At 37.3% G+C, this 21874-nt stretch overlaps 1 protein-coding gene across 2 annotated transcripts in view; it reads right to left on the reverse strand.

Annotated features, from left to right (window-relative positions):
- Positions 1-1841: 1841 nt before the first annotated feature.
- Positions 1842-21874, reverse strand: part of LOC139131971 (protein dachsous-like) — a 62372-nt gene continuing 42339 nt past the window's right edge. The window contains exons 5-19 of one of the 2 annotated variants that reach the window (XM_070698309.1): positions 20389-21393; positions 19673-19951; positions 18857-18910; positions 16531-17775; positions 16085-16219; positions 15566-15775; positions 14537-14909; positions 14034-14282; positions 13283-13422; positions 12609-12812; positions 12141-12355; positions 7525-7810; positions 6823-7109; positions 6438-6579; positions 1842-6065 (exon numbers count right to left, since the gene is read on the reverse strand). In XM_070698309.1, coding sequence (XP_070554410.1) covers positions 3229-6065; positions 6438-6579; positions 6823-7109; positions 7525-7810; positions 12141-12355; positions 12609-12812; positions 13283-13422; positions 14034-14282; positions 14537-14909; positions 15566-15775; positions 16085-16219; positions 16531-17775; positions 18857-18910; positions 19673-19951; positions 20389-21393 — 7661 coding nt within the window. In that variant the 3' untranslated portion in view covers positions 1842-3228. The remainder of the gene's footprint in view (positions 6066-6437; positions 6580-6822; positions 7110-7524; positions 7811-12140; positions 12356-12608; positions 12813-13282; positions 13423-14033; positions 14283-14536; positions 14910-15565; positions 15776-16084; positions 16220-16530; positions 17776-18856; positions 18911-19672; positions 19952-20388; positions 21394-21874) is intronic. The other variant, XM_070698310.1, reaches the window with a different exon arrangement.

The raw sequence follows: 21874 nt of genomic DNA on the forward strand, positions 1-21874 counted from the left end.
GTTGATGCTGTAACAAAGTTTCAGTGGAAGGAAACATTGTCATATCCAGGGATGATAATAACCATGGAAGGAAGACCATGACAAGGTTTGTAAGGCTTACAGCAGCAGTACAGAAAACACATTCTTAGGATAAATTCACACCTTGGTGAGTGCAAGTGTGTCACGAAAGTCTTGCAGATGTTAGTATGTCCTTATAACACATTGAGATTTTGGACAAACTGAATCATCCAGTTGCATTCTCACACTATGCTTCTATCCCTACAGAAAAATGGTACATCTCAAGTTCAAGGGTTTGCAAGCATAGCTTAGAAATTGATGTGAAGACACCCTACACCTTTCTTGAATAGCAATATATGTACAGCTGATATGAAGGAAAGTCACATACACCCTACAAATAGTTCCACGTTTTGAAAAGTGTCACACTGAGAGACACTTAAAGGTCTTACTGTATTTGAGACATTTTTAGTAAAATTTTGAATGGCAGGTAGTAGGTCATGCAAGTAACCTCCCACAATGCAAGTGATCCTGATATTTTAACATTGAAAATTGGCCATTTAATGGCCAAGCGTTAACATTACTGAGACATTCTCACCTGCTCTGCCAAAAATATGATGAAATATGGTGAAGAATGTCTAAGTTAAATAAACCACTTTTTCAGAGATTTGAACAATTTGGAACTAGATTATAAATTCAAGAAACTGTGATCCTTTATGCCTTTACATAATCAAGTTGCCAGTCAAACGTTAAATGACTTGTACCTTGGCAAGGTCCTGTTTTAGCATTCCTGTACCTCAGGTCATGGAAACACTGTCATTGCCAAACTCAATTATAGTGAAACCTGTCAAAACCGAACCCTATCTAAACTGGAAACCTGTCTTAACTGAATCCTTTCCCAGTCCCATTCCAATAGAACTCTATGTAAAAAGGACCTCTATAGACCGTACACCTCTCAAAACTGAACAATTTTCTCAGTCCCTGAATGATTCAGTATAGACAGGTTATATTGTATTTTAGGACTTGACTAACTAGTATAAAAGAATATGTGAAAGTTTTAACACTGATGCCCCTTCAGTACTTCAAACAAAGAATATGTACAAATTTCCTGTAGGTACCAATAGGTGATTCTCTTGGATCAATTCAGTCTGTAGAATTCGCTGCAAATTGACCTTTGACAGTTAATGATTGATTATATTTTATACAGGTCTAAAGCTATGACGCGATCACTGAAATATGCCAAAATTATTGTATGTTAACTTCATTATTTTGCAAGTTGCTCCGAGGGCTCTGTTGGTTGGCCATTGTAGCAGTGGCTTTCGGGTTATGTACATTAAACTATTCAAGAATGCTATGTGACAACTTCAAATTTGCAAATCACAGTAACCTTACAGAACTTACCATGGACTTCCCATGGACTTCCCACACTATCAAGCCTGGTTATCATGTCAAGTTTAAGCCATGAATTCCTTGGTGAACATGGAGACTGGCCGTTTTTATTCAGATGCTTGATGCCCACCTAACCACCACCATGGTAGGATATATGGATAAACTTAACGGCCATAATTATGAGGCATAAAATTTACAACCATAAGAATTGAACAAGTAAGAACTAACAAATCAAAGGCAAGACTTCTAAATAACAAAGTGTCCTAAATAGTACCTTCTCCTGGTCACGGTTAACTTATTTTGTACAAAGATGATTTATCCACATATGATACCATGGTAGGCATAGCATTGTGTGTCAAAGTATAAAAACAGTCCATCCAAAGTTCTGTCAACAATTCCATAGCTACTCTGCCTTGCACATGACTTATGAGTCTTTGATAAATGAGAACACAATACCATTTTATGAATAATAATACTGTAGTTTATTTTCTGTAATCAAGATGTAAAAAATAATAGCAGAGTGATAAATGGCAGCTTTCTTATGTGTATTAATAAAAAATTAGGAAATAATTTAGCCAATGAGGGATTACCAACACCGATATGACTACACAGTTACATGGAAACACACATATATTCTGTAGGATATCAAACTGAAAAGATGACGTACAGGCCTAGTAAAACTCTGTAAAAAACAAAAAAGTGGGACTTTCTTAAACTTATTTGAATTGACTACTCATAAAATAACATGCTACACTCTCAACATTTTCAATTACCATACATACTGTTGCAATTGAAACAAAAAAAATTAAGTATAGTAGTTCTGTAAAATATCTTTGATAAAGTGTTTTCCATTAAAAACCTGTTTAATTCATATGATATATCCCACATGTCACCCATGTTTATTAAAATCACATGACACATATTCTACAAGGACATTAAAATATACACATGGGTTTATGTCTGGGTCTTACTCACTAATTAACATGAGATCTGTATCAATTCACACAAACTGTTTATTTGAGTTGCAAGTATTTTCTGGTATCAAATATATTGCTCTACATAGGTATCCAAATATTACTTCAAGAATCCATGTAGAATTTGCAAGATGGAATGAAAGAGATCGGATGTTAGATGGAATGAAATAGACATTATTTTGACTTGCTACAAACTTGATAGGGTTATTTCCAATTTCAAACCAAAAATTGGACATCAAAAATACAGTGTACAGAGACATTGATGGGTCCCATTATATCAACTTTATTCTTGTTAAAAAACTTTTACCCGAGATAGGAAAATAGAGATTTTGTAAAGACAATCTCATACTTTGATCTATACATGGTAAAAATCTCCTCTTAAATTGTCTACTTTGTTGACCAAATTACATGATTGAGGAAATGTTACTACTTGAATAAATTAAATTCAAGTAAGTCTGATGCACTTTCTTATGCACATTCAAAGCGTCATTTATATACAAGGTATTCATCTATTTACAAAATCTTCTCCCTTTGTACAAATTCAAGGCACGTTGTTCAGTTCAGGAAGACAATAACATCTGAAAATTTGGTTATTGAATTCCTAAGGCAATACAGACTGATGTTTTTCTACATTTTCTAGAAAAGCACACACTTGTGTCCTGAGAAGAATTCAGGATATAAAAATAGAATTCAGTTTGTAACATCTGGAATCTGTTTGGATTAAAGGATGATTTTTTCAAACTTTGATTATGCAAATATCTTTCTTATTCCCTTTTCCATCCCAACCCCATTTTTCACACCCCTACAATTGTAAAGAACAAGTTCTATTGTGCTTGTGTTATACATCTACAACACTGTAGGACTCAAAACTTTAAATTGTCACTTCTTGATCAGCCCCTGACATTGAGGGGAAAGTTAGAATTGTAGATGACCTGGGTGACCTTTGTGGCGTGCTGGCACTTGATTCTGCTGCACTGCTAGGTGCTGTACTGATACCCATTGGTGTCACCATGGGTGAAATCGATGGAGTCCGATTTGCAAGGGGTGATAATGATGGTGAAAAATTGGGAGACATTGCCGGTGATGTAAAGTTACTGTCTGGACTAATCGGTGATCTTGGAAACATGTTAGCAGATGCACTTTGATTAATACGTCCTTGATTCATTGAAATAGCTATGGGCTGAATTGGAGCCACAGGTCCGTGTGCAACTGTTGTTAATAACGGAGGTGGGAAATTTTTCACCTTTGGTGACAAAGAATGTTTTTGTCTGTGATTGGATCTTTGATCTTCAAGTTGTTTTTTGGCAATGCTTTCGTCCTTTAATTTTGCAATCTCAGCGAACACATTTGCCAAGGGTTGGAACTGTGGACCCCAGTCCAGTAAATAATCCCAATTGTAACTGCCTGAGAACTCTTCATCACTATTCACAATGGAACTTAATGATCCTGCCATAGATGGCTGTCCATCATCACCCATTCCAAATGTTCTGGTGCCATCCATGATGGCATTGTTCTCTTCAGCACCTACTTCATGAAGTTTTGCATCAATAAATGTTCCTAAGTCTACGCCTCTCTCCTCACCACCACCTTCATCACCAAAGATATGCATACTCTCAACACTCTGGTTGAGAATTTTGTTTAAATTTTCAGTCTTGGGCACATTGACACCAAGACTTCGAAGCACTTGATTGGCTGATTGTTCATTGACTGACAAGTCAGAGATAGCATCTTCATCTTGTTGAATTCCTGAATCCGGCATACGACGACCATTGTGGCTACTCTGATGATCCAAAACCACTGATTTCTCATTTATCATGCGTATTTCTTCATCTTCAACACTTGCAGACCCACGTCCACTAGATGTTGAGTTGGACTGATCAGAAACATCGGTTCTCCCAACTTCCATGGATGTGTTTGGAGAATGCATACGTGAAATATGCCTTGGATCATTCATGCTGTACATTGCTGGGAGGGTTCCGTTTGGAGGTGGATCAATAAGGTGATGTTCAGGTTGATTTGGACTCATCACAATTGGATCAAACATGTCATGTTCATATGACTGTGCTGTGTGAGCGCCATCTGGTGGTGGATTTGGCGCTGGAGGTTGAGACTGTTTCTTGCGTACATAGATGGTGACCACAATGATGATTACAACGATGATTGTAACACCAGCAATAATTGCAAAGACAATGACCAATGCTAATGGCAGTCCAGAGAGTGCAGGTCCTGTTGCTGGTGATGATCCAGGGCATGTATCACACTTGTAATCCACAACAACAACACTTCTACACTGACCTTGCAGGGATTTAGGTTTCCCAGATCTTGCAATTATATCCAAGTTATATGTACTTTCCTCAGAAGATCTGACATATGTTGCATTATTTACATCTCGTTTTTTGTGTTCCTGTTCCAGAAATGACTTTTCCACTGTAATGTAACCATGTGTCTCGTTCATACGGAAGTTGGGATAGTTACCGTCAAAGTAGTAGAGTACAAAACCATCAGCACCAGCATCTTGGTCTGTAGCATGGACTTGTCCAACAACATCTCCAATCTCTGCATTGGCAGGAACAATAAAATCATACTGGCTCATCGTAAAGACCGGTTCATACTCATCAATACCGGTAATAGCAATGTTAGCTCGAACTGTTGCATCTTTCCCACCTGTATCAACCACTTGGATCGTAATCACATACTCCCTCTTGTCTCTTTCAAAATCAAATTTCTTTTGACTTGTGACATCGCCTGATTTGGAGTCAATGGCAAAGAACTCACTGTCTTCATTATCCTGGTCTTTGATGGAGTATGTCAGGATTCCATATGAACCTCTGTCATTGTCAATGGCATGCGCTGTGAAGATGTAAGTATCCACAGGCTCTTCTTCAGGTAGTGATTCAAGATACATCAGGACTGGGAAGAATGGAGCATGGTCGTTTTCATCGGTGACATAGATGACAGCTGATGTTACAGAGTGACGAGGGTTATCAACACTGCTATCTGTCGCTACAATAGATAGACGATGTACAGCATTCTGAGTGTCATGATCTAATCTCCCTTTCACTGCAACAGAACCATTATAATGGCCAATTATGAACAAGTCAAGTTCATTTCCTGATGTGATTTCATAGCGAACTAAGGCATTGGTCCCTTCGTCTTCATCAGTTGCATAGACAGTGACAATGGACGTACCACGCGGTACTCCCTCACTGATTGTTCCTTCATAGGAGCTTGCATTAAACACTGGTGCATGGTCATTGATATCAGTGACTGTCAGCACTACTGTAGTTGTTGCAGTCAATTTCGGCTGTCCTCTATCTGCAGCCTCCACTGTCAGTTCATACATGTCCAATGTTTCTCTATCTAGATTACCCATGACGGCAATATTTCCACTGTTTGGAGAGACTTCAAACATATTGTTGATGTTCCCAGCCAGAATTCTGTAATCAATTTCCTTGTTTTCTCTAGCATGGTCAGCATCGGTGGCGTGTACAGAAACCACAACGTATCCCTTGGGTTCTCCTTCACTAACGTCTTCTATGTAAAGGTCAGAATCAAACTCTGGAGCATTGTCGTTGAGGTCAATGACCTCTATGAGGACAGCAACTACACTTGACAATGGTGGTACCCCTTGGTCTGTTGCCTTGACAATAAGTCGCACAGTTGGCTGGTTGGGATTGAATACAACCTTTTCAGTGGAGTAAATAACACCTGAAAAACCAAACACACAAATCACTATGAAATTGACAGTGTATCAGTTTTTGTCTCTGAACGAATTGATCAACTAAACACAACTTTCAAAGGAGAGAGAACAAAAACTTAAAATCACACAAACAGTCAATGTTAGCTTGATCTCAGACAGCATAATCCCTGCATTTTAATCAATTGATATTCTCCATCTATGGAAAGTTTGTAGATATAGTAATGATATTAATTTATCCACAACTTTATTTCTTGATTTTCATCCCTGTGAACTTGCTCATGTTAGAATAGCTTGAAAATAACACATTGTTGAACAAATTATCATTGAAGTTATATGAGGACTCTAAACCCAACAAAAGTTAAAGCAGTAACAGAACTGACCGGTGACTGCATCAATTCTAAATCCAGGAACTGGAGTCACATCCATACTGTAACGGATCTCTGCATTGGAACCAGAATCACGATCTGTAGCATTGACTGTCAAGATAGAGGAATCTCCTGGAGTTAACTCAAGTACATCAGCCTGCAAAAGATAAATATGTCAAAATATAATTCCAATATAACAATCACAAAGGAAAGAGATTATCAACAGAATGTAACCAACATATCATTTCAAATCATACAAAGGTTTCCTACATAAGCCGATTCCAGATAAGCAGTGTCTCTCATCTCACAAAGTCATCACTAATTAGTCAGTCTGTAAACAGTGTGTATCAGCACGTATGATGGTTTTATGACAGTTGACTTTCACAGTGTAAAACCTTACCTCATACGATGGCTGTGTGAATTCAGGAGCATTGTCATTTTCATCTTCAACAGTAACATCCAATCCTAACGATGCAATATGTATGGAATCAAGGGCTCTGATATTGAGAATATACTCTTGTCTTTCTTCATAGTCTAAAGCAGCTGCTAGAGTTATTGTTCCACTAAACTTGTCGATGCTAAATTTGCCGTCAGGATTTCCGCCATCAGCAAAGTCATATGACAGGATATTATCAGCATCAGCATCATTGGCTGAAACCACGGTTACCATTGATCCAACCTCAGCTCCTGAAATATCATACAGATATCTTTTAATATTAAGTTGTCCTGCAATTTGATCTTAATGGTGTATAAAACGTAGGTCCTCTAGTTTCCATGGTAATATGCAAATGAGAACCAAGTGATACCATTGCTGGTGAATAGTTAACCCTGATAAATCTTTATGCATAAAAGTTTTTAAAAAATCATAAAATGTCTTCTACACCAAGATATATATAATTTTTAATCTCTTAAATCTCTACATCTGATGTTCATTAAGTTAGTGAGTATAGTTTTAACAGAACTGTTTCATAACTAGGTTTGTGAACATTCTCACAACATTTTTGTTGCAAACAGACAATCAATAGAGTACGTCTCAATTATGTTGAAAGAAAGACGTGTTCAGGGACACAACAAAGGTTACAGTGACCAATTATATGCATACCTTCTTGAATTTTCACACCGCTGTGTGGATTGAATGATGGTTTGTTATCATTGACATCAACAATTTTAATTCTGAGAGTAGCAGTGCCAGTCAATGCATGGTCATCATCTCTGTCAACAGCCTGCAGCTTCAGTCGATACATGTCATGGATTTCACGATCCAATAAAAATGACGTTGATACAACTCCAGTTTGGCTATCGATACTAAAGGCATTGTCATTGTTACCCTCGATGATGGAATACGTGATGTCAGCATTCTCTCCGATGTCTTCGTCTGATGCTGACACCTACATAAGGACAATTATCAATGAGCAGATCTTAACCACATATCAAAACATATCAATTCAACACTGACGATATTGAAATCAACAAGTTGTTGACAAGTTGTAATTCCTGAACACTGTGGTCATATAAATCAGAATAAACATAATCTACATGGCAGCGTTAACTAACAAACTCTTCGGACTGATAATTTCAGATTTGGTTTAGAGGACAGTTACTTTCACGTCACACTAGGTAATACTCTGTAGGTTGGTTGAAAATTATTGTACAATGATCTTCAGATAGTTTCTGAGTAACTGCTGTCACATTGGCATCATGGGCCAGTGGCTAGAGCAGTGGACTCAGGATCAAAGGATGGCGAGTTCGAGCCCCAGCATGGCTGTGGTGTTGTGTCCTTGAGCAAGGCACTTTATTCCTCATTGCTTCTCCCCACCCAGGAGTGATGGGTACCTGGTAGGACAGTGGTTGTAATGTGTGTGTTTAGCTCTGCTGCGCTTATTGGCTGCACATGTGAGCTGTTGTTTGCTCCCCAGGGAGTTGAGTGGTATCATATCAGGTCCAGTGACCAGGGGTAATAATAATTGTAAAGCACCTTGATCACATGTACTTGTGGATATGTGCGCCATATAAGAACCCAATATTATTGTACTTGGGCCTCAGCCCAAGTACATTTGTTTTCATTCCGTGGGAAAAAACTCTGTAAGGTATAACTATTTCTGGCTGAGACCAGGGAGGGCAAAATGTCTTGGCTTCATCTTTCTTGGCATAATAAATGGCGTAATGATGTTAACTGAATGGAAGTGCTGCTCTCAGCCAGTCTTGAATAAGTGAGATGTGAATATTAATGCTTCTCTATCTGAGTTTTTGCCACAAAATCTTCTGAATATAATCAAAATGTGCATCGAAATGCAACAATTAATGCACCCTCCGTTTCCTAGGCGATGGCACGACCCTTGCTACACCCACTGGACGAGCCAAAGTGGGAGGGGTAATTTCAGTTTGGTCGAACAAGAGGGCTCGAGACCAGAATTTAACATTTAAACTTGAAACATGTTTAATCGCTGACAAGATGTGGACTAGTGTTAATCAAGGAAAAGGGTTAAAAGGAAAGGTTTTATATCCCGGACACAATGAAAAACAATACGACTGGAAACTGTACCCCCAGCTGAGAATAGTAATGCCCACAGCGATGGAGAACACTTATCCTTGAGCTGAGAAAACAAGACCATCATTTCGAAATAGAGCTGCAGATTCGAGAAGCTCGTTCAAAATAGCTAGGTATACCCCGTAAAGGGGTGGTTTCGAGTTTTGAGGGCAAATTTCGCCTCCTTCATATAGAAATCGTACGTTTGTTTTTCCAGGAGAACACACCATTTGACACAAAATTTGCATGTAAAGGGGTCGCCAGTAAGCACGGGGTCAAATCTGGCATAAGAAACAATATGAAATATTGGGTATAGCCAGTCCAAAATAAACTGATTTGAACTTTTGTGTTTTGTAATTTATACCACTGCAGTAACATTACCTTTTTTTGACAACATCACACAATGTAATACGTTCTGAAACTGAATACTCTGACGTATTCTGTGTCTCCTTTGCTAAAAATACGGTATGCCGATTACCATGTAAGGAGATGATGACGTCAAGACAGATTTGTAGCGCGTTTGGTCCTGGATGGTGCACGAAGTTTTGTCAAGGTAGCTTGTGTATTTATTTCCTAAATGGGAGAGATTAGGGTCGATCTAAACGAAGGCCGAAGAATGTTATGATACTCTAAGCGAGCTGAACTCTAACGCGAATGGAGGATGTATAGAATGATCTCTTGGCGGTCAGTATTGAATTTCAACTGCGTCACAAGTTTGCGAAATGATATTCCGTCAAACGGTCAACGAACGATATTTTAGAAATCTGGAGACATGGCACATCGCAATTTTATTTTAGTACTTTATATTTTACAAAAGATTTAAGAAGCAATGATTTTGTCGAAATTCTGAAAAAAATATAGGAAGATTTGATCGCGAACACATTTTCACTTGGGGTCAACTAGCCCTGTGTACGATGCTGTGTGTTCCGCTACAGCTAATCGCCCCGCTCACCACAGCCCTGAAAAGACCCGTACGTAGGGTCGGTGACTTCAAATCCATTTTGGGACTTGACGTAAAAAGCAAATTACTGCCGAAATTCAGCGTTCTTGGCCCAAGTCGTATCCCAGCCTACCTCAGCTACTCGATCGCTTCCAAAAATGACAGTCTTTTATTCACTTCTCGTAAATAACCGTCGATGTCGGCAACTCTCTCGCTGGCCCTGCGTACGATGCTGTGTGTTAGCTGTAGCACATAGCATCGTACGCAGCCATGTTGCCTCAAAACTTATTTCTGTCTGCACTCAAAACTCAAAAATGTCGGATATGAACCTGAAAAATCGATGTAATTTTGTCAAACTTCGGCGAAATTTCAGCCTATAGACAAAATTTCATCTAGGTAAGGTAAATTTACTGAAATTTGATCGTGAAATAATCCTGAGCTTGAACGTGACAGCTCGCCTTCTCCGGGAAGTCAAGTATCCAGCTGCCCATACACAGTTGCCCATATGGCCAGGTTTATGAGATTGTTTTCAAGCGACGGCGGCTGACCGTACGGGGCTCTGGATATGAACCTACCGCCGGTGTAGCTGTAATAACTGTTGCGTTGTTTTTAGTGCCCACGGACGAAGTCCTGGGGGAGTTATACTTATAGGTTTGGTCATGTCAGTCCGTCCGTCCGTCCGTTCACGCAGATATCTCAGACATGCCCTGGTCAATTTCTTTCAAACTTTGCACAAGAATAGTACCCAACCCCATACAGATGCACGTCGATTTGTTTCAGAATGCGATCGAATTTGGCCGTGTTAGAGGACTTTTTAGTTTACACCTCCATAGACTCCCATGTATAAGGCAGTTCTCCATAGACACCCATGTATAAGGCCAAGATAAATAAAAATTAGTTTCTCATCTATTCATATTGCCTAAAGGATGCAGTGACACAGTTTTTTGTCCCCACGGATAAAGTCCAGGGGGCTTACATATTGGGTCATATCCGTCCGTGAGTCCATCAGTGAGTCCATCCGTTCACGCAGATATCTCAGACATTTTGACAAAATATCATGTGACCTTGGTGACCTTTGACCTCAAATATACATTATTGTCCATAACTCAGTAACCACAAGTGCTAAACCTTTCATATTTGGTATGATGGGACACCTTATGACGCCACATATTGTACCCCATTAATTATACACATATCTAATTTTGAGCGAGCCAATAGAGCTAGAGGTCTGATTTTTGGTATATAGGAATAACTTAGCAATACAATTATTATGACAAAATGTGACGTGACCTCAATGACCTTTGACCTCAAATATATATATTTGTCCACAACTCAGTAACCACAAGTGCTACATCCTTCATATTTGGTATGATAAGACACCTTATGACGCCACATATTGTACCTCATTAATTATGCACATATCTAATTTTGAGCGAGCCAATAGAGCTAGAGGTCTGATTTTTGGTATACAGGAATAACTTAGCAATACAATTATTTTGACAAAATGTCACGTGACCTCAATGACCTTTGACCTCATATATATTTGTCCACAACTCAGTAACCACAACTGCTACACCCTTCATATTTGGTATGATGGGACACCTTATGACACCACATATTGTACCTCATTAATTATGTGCATATCTAATTCTGAGCAAGCCAATAGAGCTGGATGTCCGATTTTTGGTATATAGGGATAACTATAGGGTAGAAATCTAAATATGCCCTTCTAAATATTAGACATCTACCATCGAGAACAAAAGAAATTTGCTGTAATTTGAATATTTAAGGAGTTTAAGCAATTTCCACTATAAATAAAGAACCCCTGCCTCAAACTCCACAAAAGTTGCTAGACATATTTTGCCGTTGTCATGCCATTGCTTCGTTTAATAACCAGTTAATCCCTAATTGACAGGAGGAAATTCAAGACCATATTTGAATAGTAGTATATATTGTCCTCAAAATTACTCTATCACGGCCCAAGTACTCATTGCCTTCAGCAATACTGCCTTGTTATTATTATTATTATTTTCATTATTATTATTATTGTTAAGTAAGATTTGAAAATTTCACTGGGTCCTCGAAGTCAGCATGAATAAGTGTAGACAGTAGTAAAATCTTGCTGTGCTGGTTTGTCAAAATTTAACAAGGGTAATACACATCGCTTTTCTCAATCTTGTCCTGGATTTACAGATAATCCTGCCACACAATTTTACTGGATTCATAGATATATTCTGCCATACAATCTTACCTGGATGACAAATGTTAATCTTGGTTCATTTTCCCATACTTGGGTGGCATATTTTTCCTGGACAAAGATCGGTGGATTGTCATTGATGTCAGCCAAATTAACCCAGACAGTGGTGTATCCAAACTGGTTTGTATTTCGTTGAGCAGACACAGCTAGTCGAATCTTAGGAATCTTTTCCCGGTCTAATAAATCAGGTTCTTGTACTGTGATTTCCCCTGGTAACACAAAATAGTAATACTAGTTCAGTAATGTACAGATATAATTGAGAAATGGAAACCTTGAATTTATGATGTATAACTCATATCTGAATCAACATGCTAAATACATGATATATTTGAACAGATTACTTTATGTATCTAAAACTTCAATTTCTGAGTGATGTGTACAGCGAAAGAAAAATAAACATTTGCAATCAGAAACATAAATTTGATAACATCCCAGAGAAGATAAAGACTGTATATAATATACCTGTGTTTTGATCGATAGAAAATGCACCATTTTCATTTCCGTGTGAGATATCAAACGTTGTAGAAGGTTGATAATCTTGCAATTCAACCATCATCATAATCACTGATGTTCCAGCAGGCGAGTGTTCATCAATGCTCTCATTGTAAATTTCATTCTCAAAGTGTAATTCTGGCATGGCGTTGTCGACACGAATCTCAGCAATACCTGACGCGCAGAAACAAAACAAAAAGTATACATTAATCTTCATTTGTTTCAACTTCCTATCCATAATTCTATGACAAGATACGTATGAATCCTACTTCAAACCACTTCAATATTTTTTGAAACTTACGATCTGAAATTAAAATGTGTGCACATGACACATGCTGTGACGTATTCTAATTACGAGACTAAGGGACAACTTGCAATTAAACAAACGTAGAATATTCAAATTTTGTCATGACCTGATAATATTGGACATGACATAAAAAATCAACGGCCAGTTTTATCTCCACTTTTTGCTTTAGTCTGACCACAGTGATTGCAGCTGGAAAGTTGGACATATTCATTACAAAATAGGGGTGGAACGATTCAGAATAGGCAAATAAACAACAAGACGTTCCTTTCTCTGCCCTTTGGTCTACGTAGGTTTTGAAGTTTATTGACTACATCATCAGTAGGAAATGTCTACTAACCTTTACTACTCAGTGCTGGTACACCATGATCTGTGGCTTTCACATCCAATCTGTAAACTTGATCTGTGTTTGGTAACTGATCAATTACCTTCACTCTGCCATCACCCAACACATCAAAATATGTACTGCTTCCTTCCAAACTGAAAATAACCAATAACAACAATCACAATCTGTCTCTGTGACTTATCATGCAGGTAGGAGGAAGTGAAGCTTATATTTTAATAACAATGATGAACTATATTGTCCAAAAGCTGAATTCTACAAACAAATGGGATTCATAATTATGTGTGGATGATTTGGGGTATATACTTATGATATCAATGTGTCACTAAATGCATTTCAATGTTCACAGACTGGGAAAAATTTTAAACAGTTGTCACTACTTTCTGACAGGAGAGGTCAAAGGAACTATGCTCAAAGGTCATATGGGACCCATATGACCAATGTAAACACTGTATAACAAAGGTACATTTGTCATAATGTAGATTGTGAATTTTGTAGCTATGTCTAGGTACGGCATCTAGATATTATACTTTGCTTGTAAACAACTGAGTTACACAGCAGCAGTTCCAATGACCCCCCTCCCTTTAAATGAGATTTACACTGTTACTCACATAAAGAAACTCTTTTGAAATCAACAAATTGGTCACAATCTAACTAGGACATGACTTTTTCTTAGAATTCGCAAAAAAAGAAATTTGAGTAGCTAAGCAAGATGAAAGATATGACGATGATTATTTTGAAATCAAACCTGTAAGTGATCTCTGCGTTAGTTCCTTCATCTCTGTCAACAGCCGAAATTTGTAAAATCACTGAGTCAACAGGGATTGTACTGGAAACGTTTGCAGTAAACGGCACCGATGTGAAAATTGGTGCATTATCATTGATATCGGTGATGATGACATGAACTTGTGTTGCTGATGATAACGGATTGGTGACGCTGCCATCCGTTGCATTCACTTCAAACAAGAACTCTGCTGTAGTCTCCCGATCAAATTCCCTGAAACATCAAACACAATAGAAATCATAATTACTGTCAGATACAACAGGTATTAATCCAAAAACTGCTAAAAATACCCTAATGATATATCTTGATTGTTATAAGAATCATATAAAAGTTCAATACAAGTTTGGCCCTGACCCATGTAGACTAGTTTTGATTCAGGTTTTGATATTTTCCATAATTTTACAGATAAAAACCCTCTACACCAAGTATCTTTTATACAATTTGAAAGCCATAAAAAAGAATCTTACCTCACGGAGGTAATTTCTCCATTGATATTGTCAATACGGAACATATTGACTGTTAAACTTTCCAATGTAAAGAGAATATCAGCATTGGTGCCAAGATCAGCGTCGGTGGCAGAAACTGTCAACACGGTGCTATCGATGGGCAGATCTTCTGAAATAGATACATCGTATGGTGTATTCTGGAACTCTGGAGCATTGTCATTCAAATCCACAACAGAGACAGTTACTGTCATTGAACTACTCAGGGGATTGCTTGCCATGTCTTGTGCTGTAATTTCCAACTCATAATTGTCCAACATTTCCCGGTCCAGAGCTGACGCTGTCGCCAGGACACCAGTCACTTCATCCACTACAAAGTCATTATTAGTGTTGCCATCTGTACAAAGAAATGCAAAAATAATGTCAAGGAAACAAGAAAAAAAAGCTTCAACAATGGAAATGTTTGTGTATTCATGAAAGAAATCTTGTAGTAAACCTTTTGATGATTTGGACTTTAAAATCTCACTTCAGTCTTGAAGCAAACCTGAGATATTTCTTGTACCTCAGGAAATACATTTCTAAATGATCACAAAAAATTTTATTGAATTGTCAATAAAAAACCTCTGTCCTATAAATAATTTTGGAAAGTCACAAACTTCTTTATATCATTGTCTGTGACCAACCACCATAGCATTATTTACAGAGTGTCTTTTCTATTTCAATAAGTATTTTTCTTTCTCTGGGAAATATTTCTCTGGAGCATCAATTGAATTTTAACACAGAACGTTCAATTGGCACGGTATCTCAAAGCAAATCAAAGTGATTTTTGTTTGATGGCAGTACATGTTCAGTAAATTACAGAACAGGTCAGCACATGTCTTTGTTCTATGTTCTGCATCTGTGATTACTGAATGTATGATGACCATATGCCATTGTGCAAAATATTCCCACGGCACAGTAGAATAGAGCATCCATTATATAGAATATAGTGACAGTTATTGTGACGATAACCAGACATGTTGCTACGGTTCAAGTTATTAATAGTATTCTTACTTGTTATGTAGTATCTGATTTCGGCGTTAGAACCTTCATCAGCGTCACTTGCTGCTACAACATGTAACTCAGTTGCTGGACCATTCTCAGGAACAGAGATTGAATAGCTATCTGATGCAAACACTGGGGCATGGTCATTCTCATCTAAGACAGTCACTGAGACTGTGGTTGTATCATACAGTGCAGGGAAGGCATTGTCACTGGCGTAAACTGAGGAAGACAATATGTTCAGTGTGGAATGAATAAACTTGTACACTAAGATTGCAAGATCTGTGGTGATTGTTTGTTCAGATCATAATAGCTGTGATTACAATAAAATTAAAATTAAATTCGATTTTTAAAACATTAGAAACAGATATTGAGGAAAAAAGGCTTTGCTTCCACTCTTTGAGTTTTGATAATAAATCAAGAAAAACATAGTGAACATTTACCGAGAACCACAGAGGGCATAACAAAGTTTTTGCCATATCCTTTCAAGTCCATGTGTTGGTCTTTTTACAGATACATAAACTCACATACCTGTTACAATGTATGACGGAGTGGCTTCTCTATCCAATGCATCAGATGTGTAAATTTCACCTGTGGTGCTATTTATCCAAAACATATTATCAGCAATATCTTCAGGGATACTGTAGGTTATCTCTCCATTTGTGCCTGAAGCATTAGACATAAACATTCTCTTACATTGATTCTGTGTTCATTTAAATTGGTTGGTACGGAGAACAACAACTGCTACAACATATTACTCAGCTGTTATTTTTGTTATAATATACAAACAAAATTAGAAGAAATTTTCTGACAAAAAGACCTGATTCAGGAGAATGGTAGTATTTCACACATTGTACTAACAACATCCTATACCATTTTTGGATGGCTAGTCATTAAATTAGATTCATTTAAACTTTTGATCACATTTTATAACTTTACAGTCCAGTCTTGACATTGTAGCATAAAATTCAACTCACCAATATCATCATCTGTAGCATTGACCTGTCCAACAAAGACAGCGGCGCCTTGGTTTTCACTGACAGCCATTGAATAACCATCACTGACAAACTGTGGTGCATTATCGTTGACATCTCCAACATAAATCAACAAAAGTTGAAAGCTAACACGGGGAGGAACACCAGAATCTGCTGCTGAAATATTGAGTGCATATTGATCGACAAGTTCTCTGTCTAATGGATCAACCAAGATAAGCAATCCAGTGTCATGTTCAATGCTGAATTTACCAGCTTCATTTCCATAGGCAATGTCATAAACAACCCGACCATTGTCACCATAATCTGGATCTAATGCAACAATGTGCATGACAGGATACTCAAGTGGTTCATCTTCCATGATGTAGGTGATATTACGTGAAGTGAATCTTGGACTGTTGTCATTTTCATCTTCGATGAAGATACGAGCTGTTGTTGTTCCAAACAATGGTTTTTCAGGAGGATCAGGCTGGTCTTCTGCTTGGATCACTAGTGAGTAATCACCAGTCTCCTCTCTGTCTACATAATCAATGGTTGTTAATTCACCAGTGTCAGCATTGATCTCAAACACAGTACGATTGCCAGAATGTCGGGTCAAAAAGTACTTCAACTTGGCATTGTTTCCACTGTCTGCATCAGTTGCTGTGAATGTGTAAGCACTGTAACCAATAGGAACATTCTCCTTGACTTTGAACAAGATTGGATCATTTTCAAAGACAGGAGCATTGTCATTCAAGTCAATGATATAGATGTGAACAGTGGTTGTCGTTCTCCGTGGATTTCGAATGTTCATATCTGATGCCTGTATTATCAAGACGTAGCTGGGACTGAGTTCATAGTCTGTGTAGTCGATGGTAAAAATTACACCTGTGGTGCGATTCACTTCAAATGTTCCAAACGGATCGCCATCAATGATGTAGTACAAAACCAATCCATTGTTTCCAATATCTGCATCATACGCCCTTACTTGACCAACACTTGTCCTAGGGGGTGTGTTCTCCTCAACAGTAAATGAATACGTTGAATTCACAAATTTTGGGCTATTGTCGTTTTCATCAAGCACTTCAATATAGACAATATTGATGGTTTCTCTCGGAGGGCTTCCATGATCCCTTGCTGCTACAGACAACACATAGGTGTCTTTCACTTCTCTGTCTAAGGAAGCACGTGTTCTGATATCACCAGTAGTTTCATCAATTTTGAACATTGACACTCCATTCAGTTCATCACCTGTCAAGAAAACACACACAAGAATAAATATCACCCTGATATAAAATGCCATTCCCTTTCATTACCGCCAACCACACAGCAATATAACAGCAGAAAGGCAGATTGATTAGTCCACCGCCATCTGTTGCTATGAACTGTCATGAGAACAAATTAGTTTTCACAAAATGTTATGGTATAAAATTACAAATACCTTAAAGTGGCATATTTCTTTATGTAGTTCAAATATTATTCAATGTGTATACCTTTCTAATTAACACATTGCAAGTGTTTGTTTTCAACTGAACTTAAATCAATTGAAACAATGTGACTTCTATTTAATCTAATTAGGAATATGCCTCTTTAATGTATGCTGTCTAAACCAACCATGATATTGATAAGAAACATTGTTCATTCTTTGACGGCCTTTTCTCTAAACATACATCATGTTGAGAAAGTCTTTGTGAAAGGCATGTCTTGGAACATGAAAACTTTGAGTTCACATTTGGTTTAGACAGCTGTTATTTGTGTGTGTGTGTGTGTGTGTGTGTGTGTGTGTGTGTGTGTGTGTGTGTGTTTGACATGGACTAGAATCCATATGTACATCAATATTGGAAATAACATTAACAAAGGGAAAGGTAGAAATAGAAGACAGATAAAATAGAAAGTTGACAGATATCAGAGGTTATGCAGAAGCAGGGTTTTCTGGAGAGAAATTCTGTTAGTGTTTATGACTATAGTATAAGGTTATGAAATGCTAAGAATATAGTTTTGACTATATGCTATTTCATCCTCCACATCACACACCACTTCAAATCAGATCACCCAAACCATAAGAAATTCACAGCACAAAAACACCAAGTATCAAAGCACTATCTTCCATTGATTCATAATGATGATCCTCACAGACTCTAGGGTGTAATGGAATTGGTTTGCTAAAACTATTATTTAGAAAATAAGGGTTGTTACGACTAACTACAGCTACATATGGCTACAAGTTTACTAACATCTAGTAGCTATACATAATGAATCTAAACACACTACTGGTACTCTCACACAACCATACACTTCTAACATTCAGAAAGACCTGTTTTGTGTTGCTTACGTTTACAATCAGAGTTACAGCTACTATGTGCTTCATTTCTTAATGCTTGCTGGTCTGAAGGGAGTGAAATCACGACATCAAAGATGGTTTTGTCAGGAACAATTCTCTTGATCAACTCATCACAATAACACAAATAACATACATTGTACTTTCACTGAATATCAACTTCAGGTCTCTGTCAAAACTGCTAATATACTAATTTGAAATTTCATATTTTGTTTATTTGGAGGATTTTTGTCAGGTTTCTTGTGACCATGAAACCAAGAGAGAGTGTTCCCAAAGCTGACCAATTGAAAGGTTATCAAGATGGGTAAAAACAGAAAGAGATGTACTGAAACAGAAAAGTAAGACAAGGGTTTGGAACTCAATGTCACACAGTGTACTATACAAACAAAAAACAAAACTTGACATGCTCGAACACTCACAATATTGCATTACACAATCTATAATTGCTAAAGTGTTGTTAAAAAATTGACAATCATTTTATAATCATACAAGATGCATCAGTGAAATGATAACAATTATCCTCTGATAAAGTTTTACTTCAATCACAAATAAAACTTTATAAATTTATTTCCTGAACGTAGATTAAGTTCGATAATGTAAAAATTTTGTTAAATTATCAATAAATTGATGATTTAACTACGGACAGAATTCTTTCACAATTGCAAATTTCATAAGAAAACTTTAAAAAAGTGGTGGTTTTGTTTCTGTCAAAAGTTTAGTCAAAATGAATATTACTGAATCAAAATATTTGTGAATCAGTTGAAACCACTGGGAAAACAACATCATTAAATGACTTCAATATTGACTTACCAGTGACAATATGGTATGAAACTACACCATTATCAGCATTATCTGGATCCTTAGCACTGACTTTGATGACTTGCGTGTTTGCTGGTTGGTCTTCTAGAATACTTGCAACATAGTGGTCTTCATGGCAGAATTTTGGAGCATTGTCGTTTTGATCTTCCACTGTGATGTATAACATGGCTTTACTTTCTCTGACAATATTGCCATTATCAGACACTGTCACTGTCAGCTCATAATTGGATTTTTCTTCCCTATCAAGGACCGTCTTTGTTGTGACAACACCTTCAAAACAATGCAATAAGACATTTTTCATTTAGTACACAATTCTAACACAAACTTACAAGAAGTTTACGTAAAGAAACATTGAAGGTTTGCTGACTGGGCACACAATCATGGATCTTCTTTGCAAAATGGCCTACCTTCTGCAAAGTTTTCTAATATCAAAATTCAAAACAACTTATCAATGCTGTATTTCTTCGATGACCATAATATTGCAGTAATTTTTAAATATTTAGAACAGCATATTTAAATGTTTTGTATATCAGAGTTTGTAACAGAATCTATTGATCATCAAGCATTGGATTTACTTTTCAGTTGTATTTCTTCAGTGTATTGATTTTTGTTTTTTACTTTTCTCTCCACTTTGTTTACATTTAAGACAGAAGATGAGGAACAGCTTTATATTTGAAGATATGAACTTTGATAGTGTCATTACATACCTGTACTAGGGTCAATGTCAAAGTTATCGTTGGTATCAATCTGATAACTGAGTTGAGCGTTAGTTCCTTGGTCTTTATCCGTAGCACTAACTGTACCAACCACTGTGTTCACCAATTCATTTTCACTGATACTGAAGTAGTAGCTCTCTTGTGTCATCTTAGGTGTGTTATCATTCACATCTTGAACATGTATAACAATGGTTGCCGTGGCGCTTTGAGGAGGAGTTCCGTTATCCTTTGCTTCAACTTCCAGTACATAATCTGACATCATCTCTCTATCCAGCCCTTTCCTTGTATACATGATTCCGGTGTCAGGGAATATTCCAAAATTTGCCGTGTATGGACCAGGCTTTAGTTTGTATGTGATGCGTGCATTGCTGCCCAGATCACCATCGGTTGCAGAGATATGCAATACTTCATCACCAACAGGCAAGTCTTCAGACACACTGACTTCATATGAAGCTGGATAGAATTGTGGACCATTATCATTCATGTCTTGAACATAGACATTCAATGTCAAGTTACTGCTACGTCTTGGTGTTCCCTTGTCAGACGCTTCGACTATCAATTCATACTTGTTTTGTGTATCATAGTCCAGAGCCTGCAAAGCTTGTATCTGTCCAGTGATTGTATTGATACTGAACAATCCACTGAAATCATTGACGAGTCTGTATTGCACTTTGCCATTACTACCACTATCCCTGTCTGTTGCCATGGCTACATAGAAAACAGTTCCTGGAATCAAAGTTTCTGGAACAGATTTGACGTCAACAGTTCTGGCAAATTCTGGTGAGTTGTCATTGATGTCAATAATGGTCATATTAACTTGAGCACGACCGTGAGATGGTGGATTTCCGCTGGAAGCTTGGATGTTCAGTAGAATGTAAGGATGGGCTTCATAATCCAAGGCTGAGTTGATGGAGAGTACGCCAGTTGTTGGGTGTAGATAGAAATAACCGTTTGGGTCACCAGAATGTATGGTGTAAGTGATACTATCATGGTTACCTGCAAAGATATCACATCAGTCATTTTAGAACTTGTGTCACAATAAAAGTCACACAACAAGCCAACTTACAAGTAAGGGCAAAACATTGAAAACAAATGACTAAGATGAACTAACGATCTTAACCTTACACTGCACTTCATTCACGATGATGATTTGACCTCTGCAATTAGAAATGGAGTGAAAAGCGTGTGGTATGCACTTTTCAAGTCCAATTAGCAAATATATCTTTGCATTCTTTTAGACAAGATGATTTGAAATCTAAAATTTATGTATAACTGCTTACCAAAGTGTGATCACAGAATATTTTTCAAATATTGCCAACGAAAGCACAAGGTATATTTTAGCAACTAAATAATTTTCAAGTTGTAACTTAAATTTGGCTGCTGTAAATAGACACATGTTAAGAGATTGAATTTAATTGATCAAATTCATCACCATGGATTTAAATAGTGACATTTTAAAAGACAAGTTGGCTTAATA

Source organism: Ptychodera flava, chromosome 4 (genome assembly GCF_041260155.1).
Source record: "Ptychodera flava strain L36383 chromosome 4, AS_Pfla_20210202, whole genome shotgun sequence".
NCBI classification, from domain to species: Eukaryota; Metazoa; Hemichordata; class Enteropneusta; family Ptychoderidae; genus Ptychodera; species Ptychodera flava.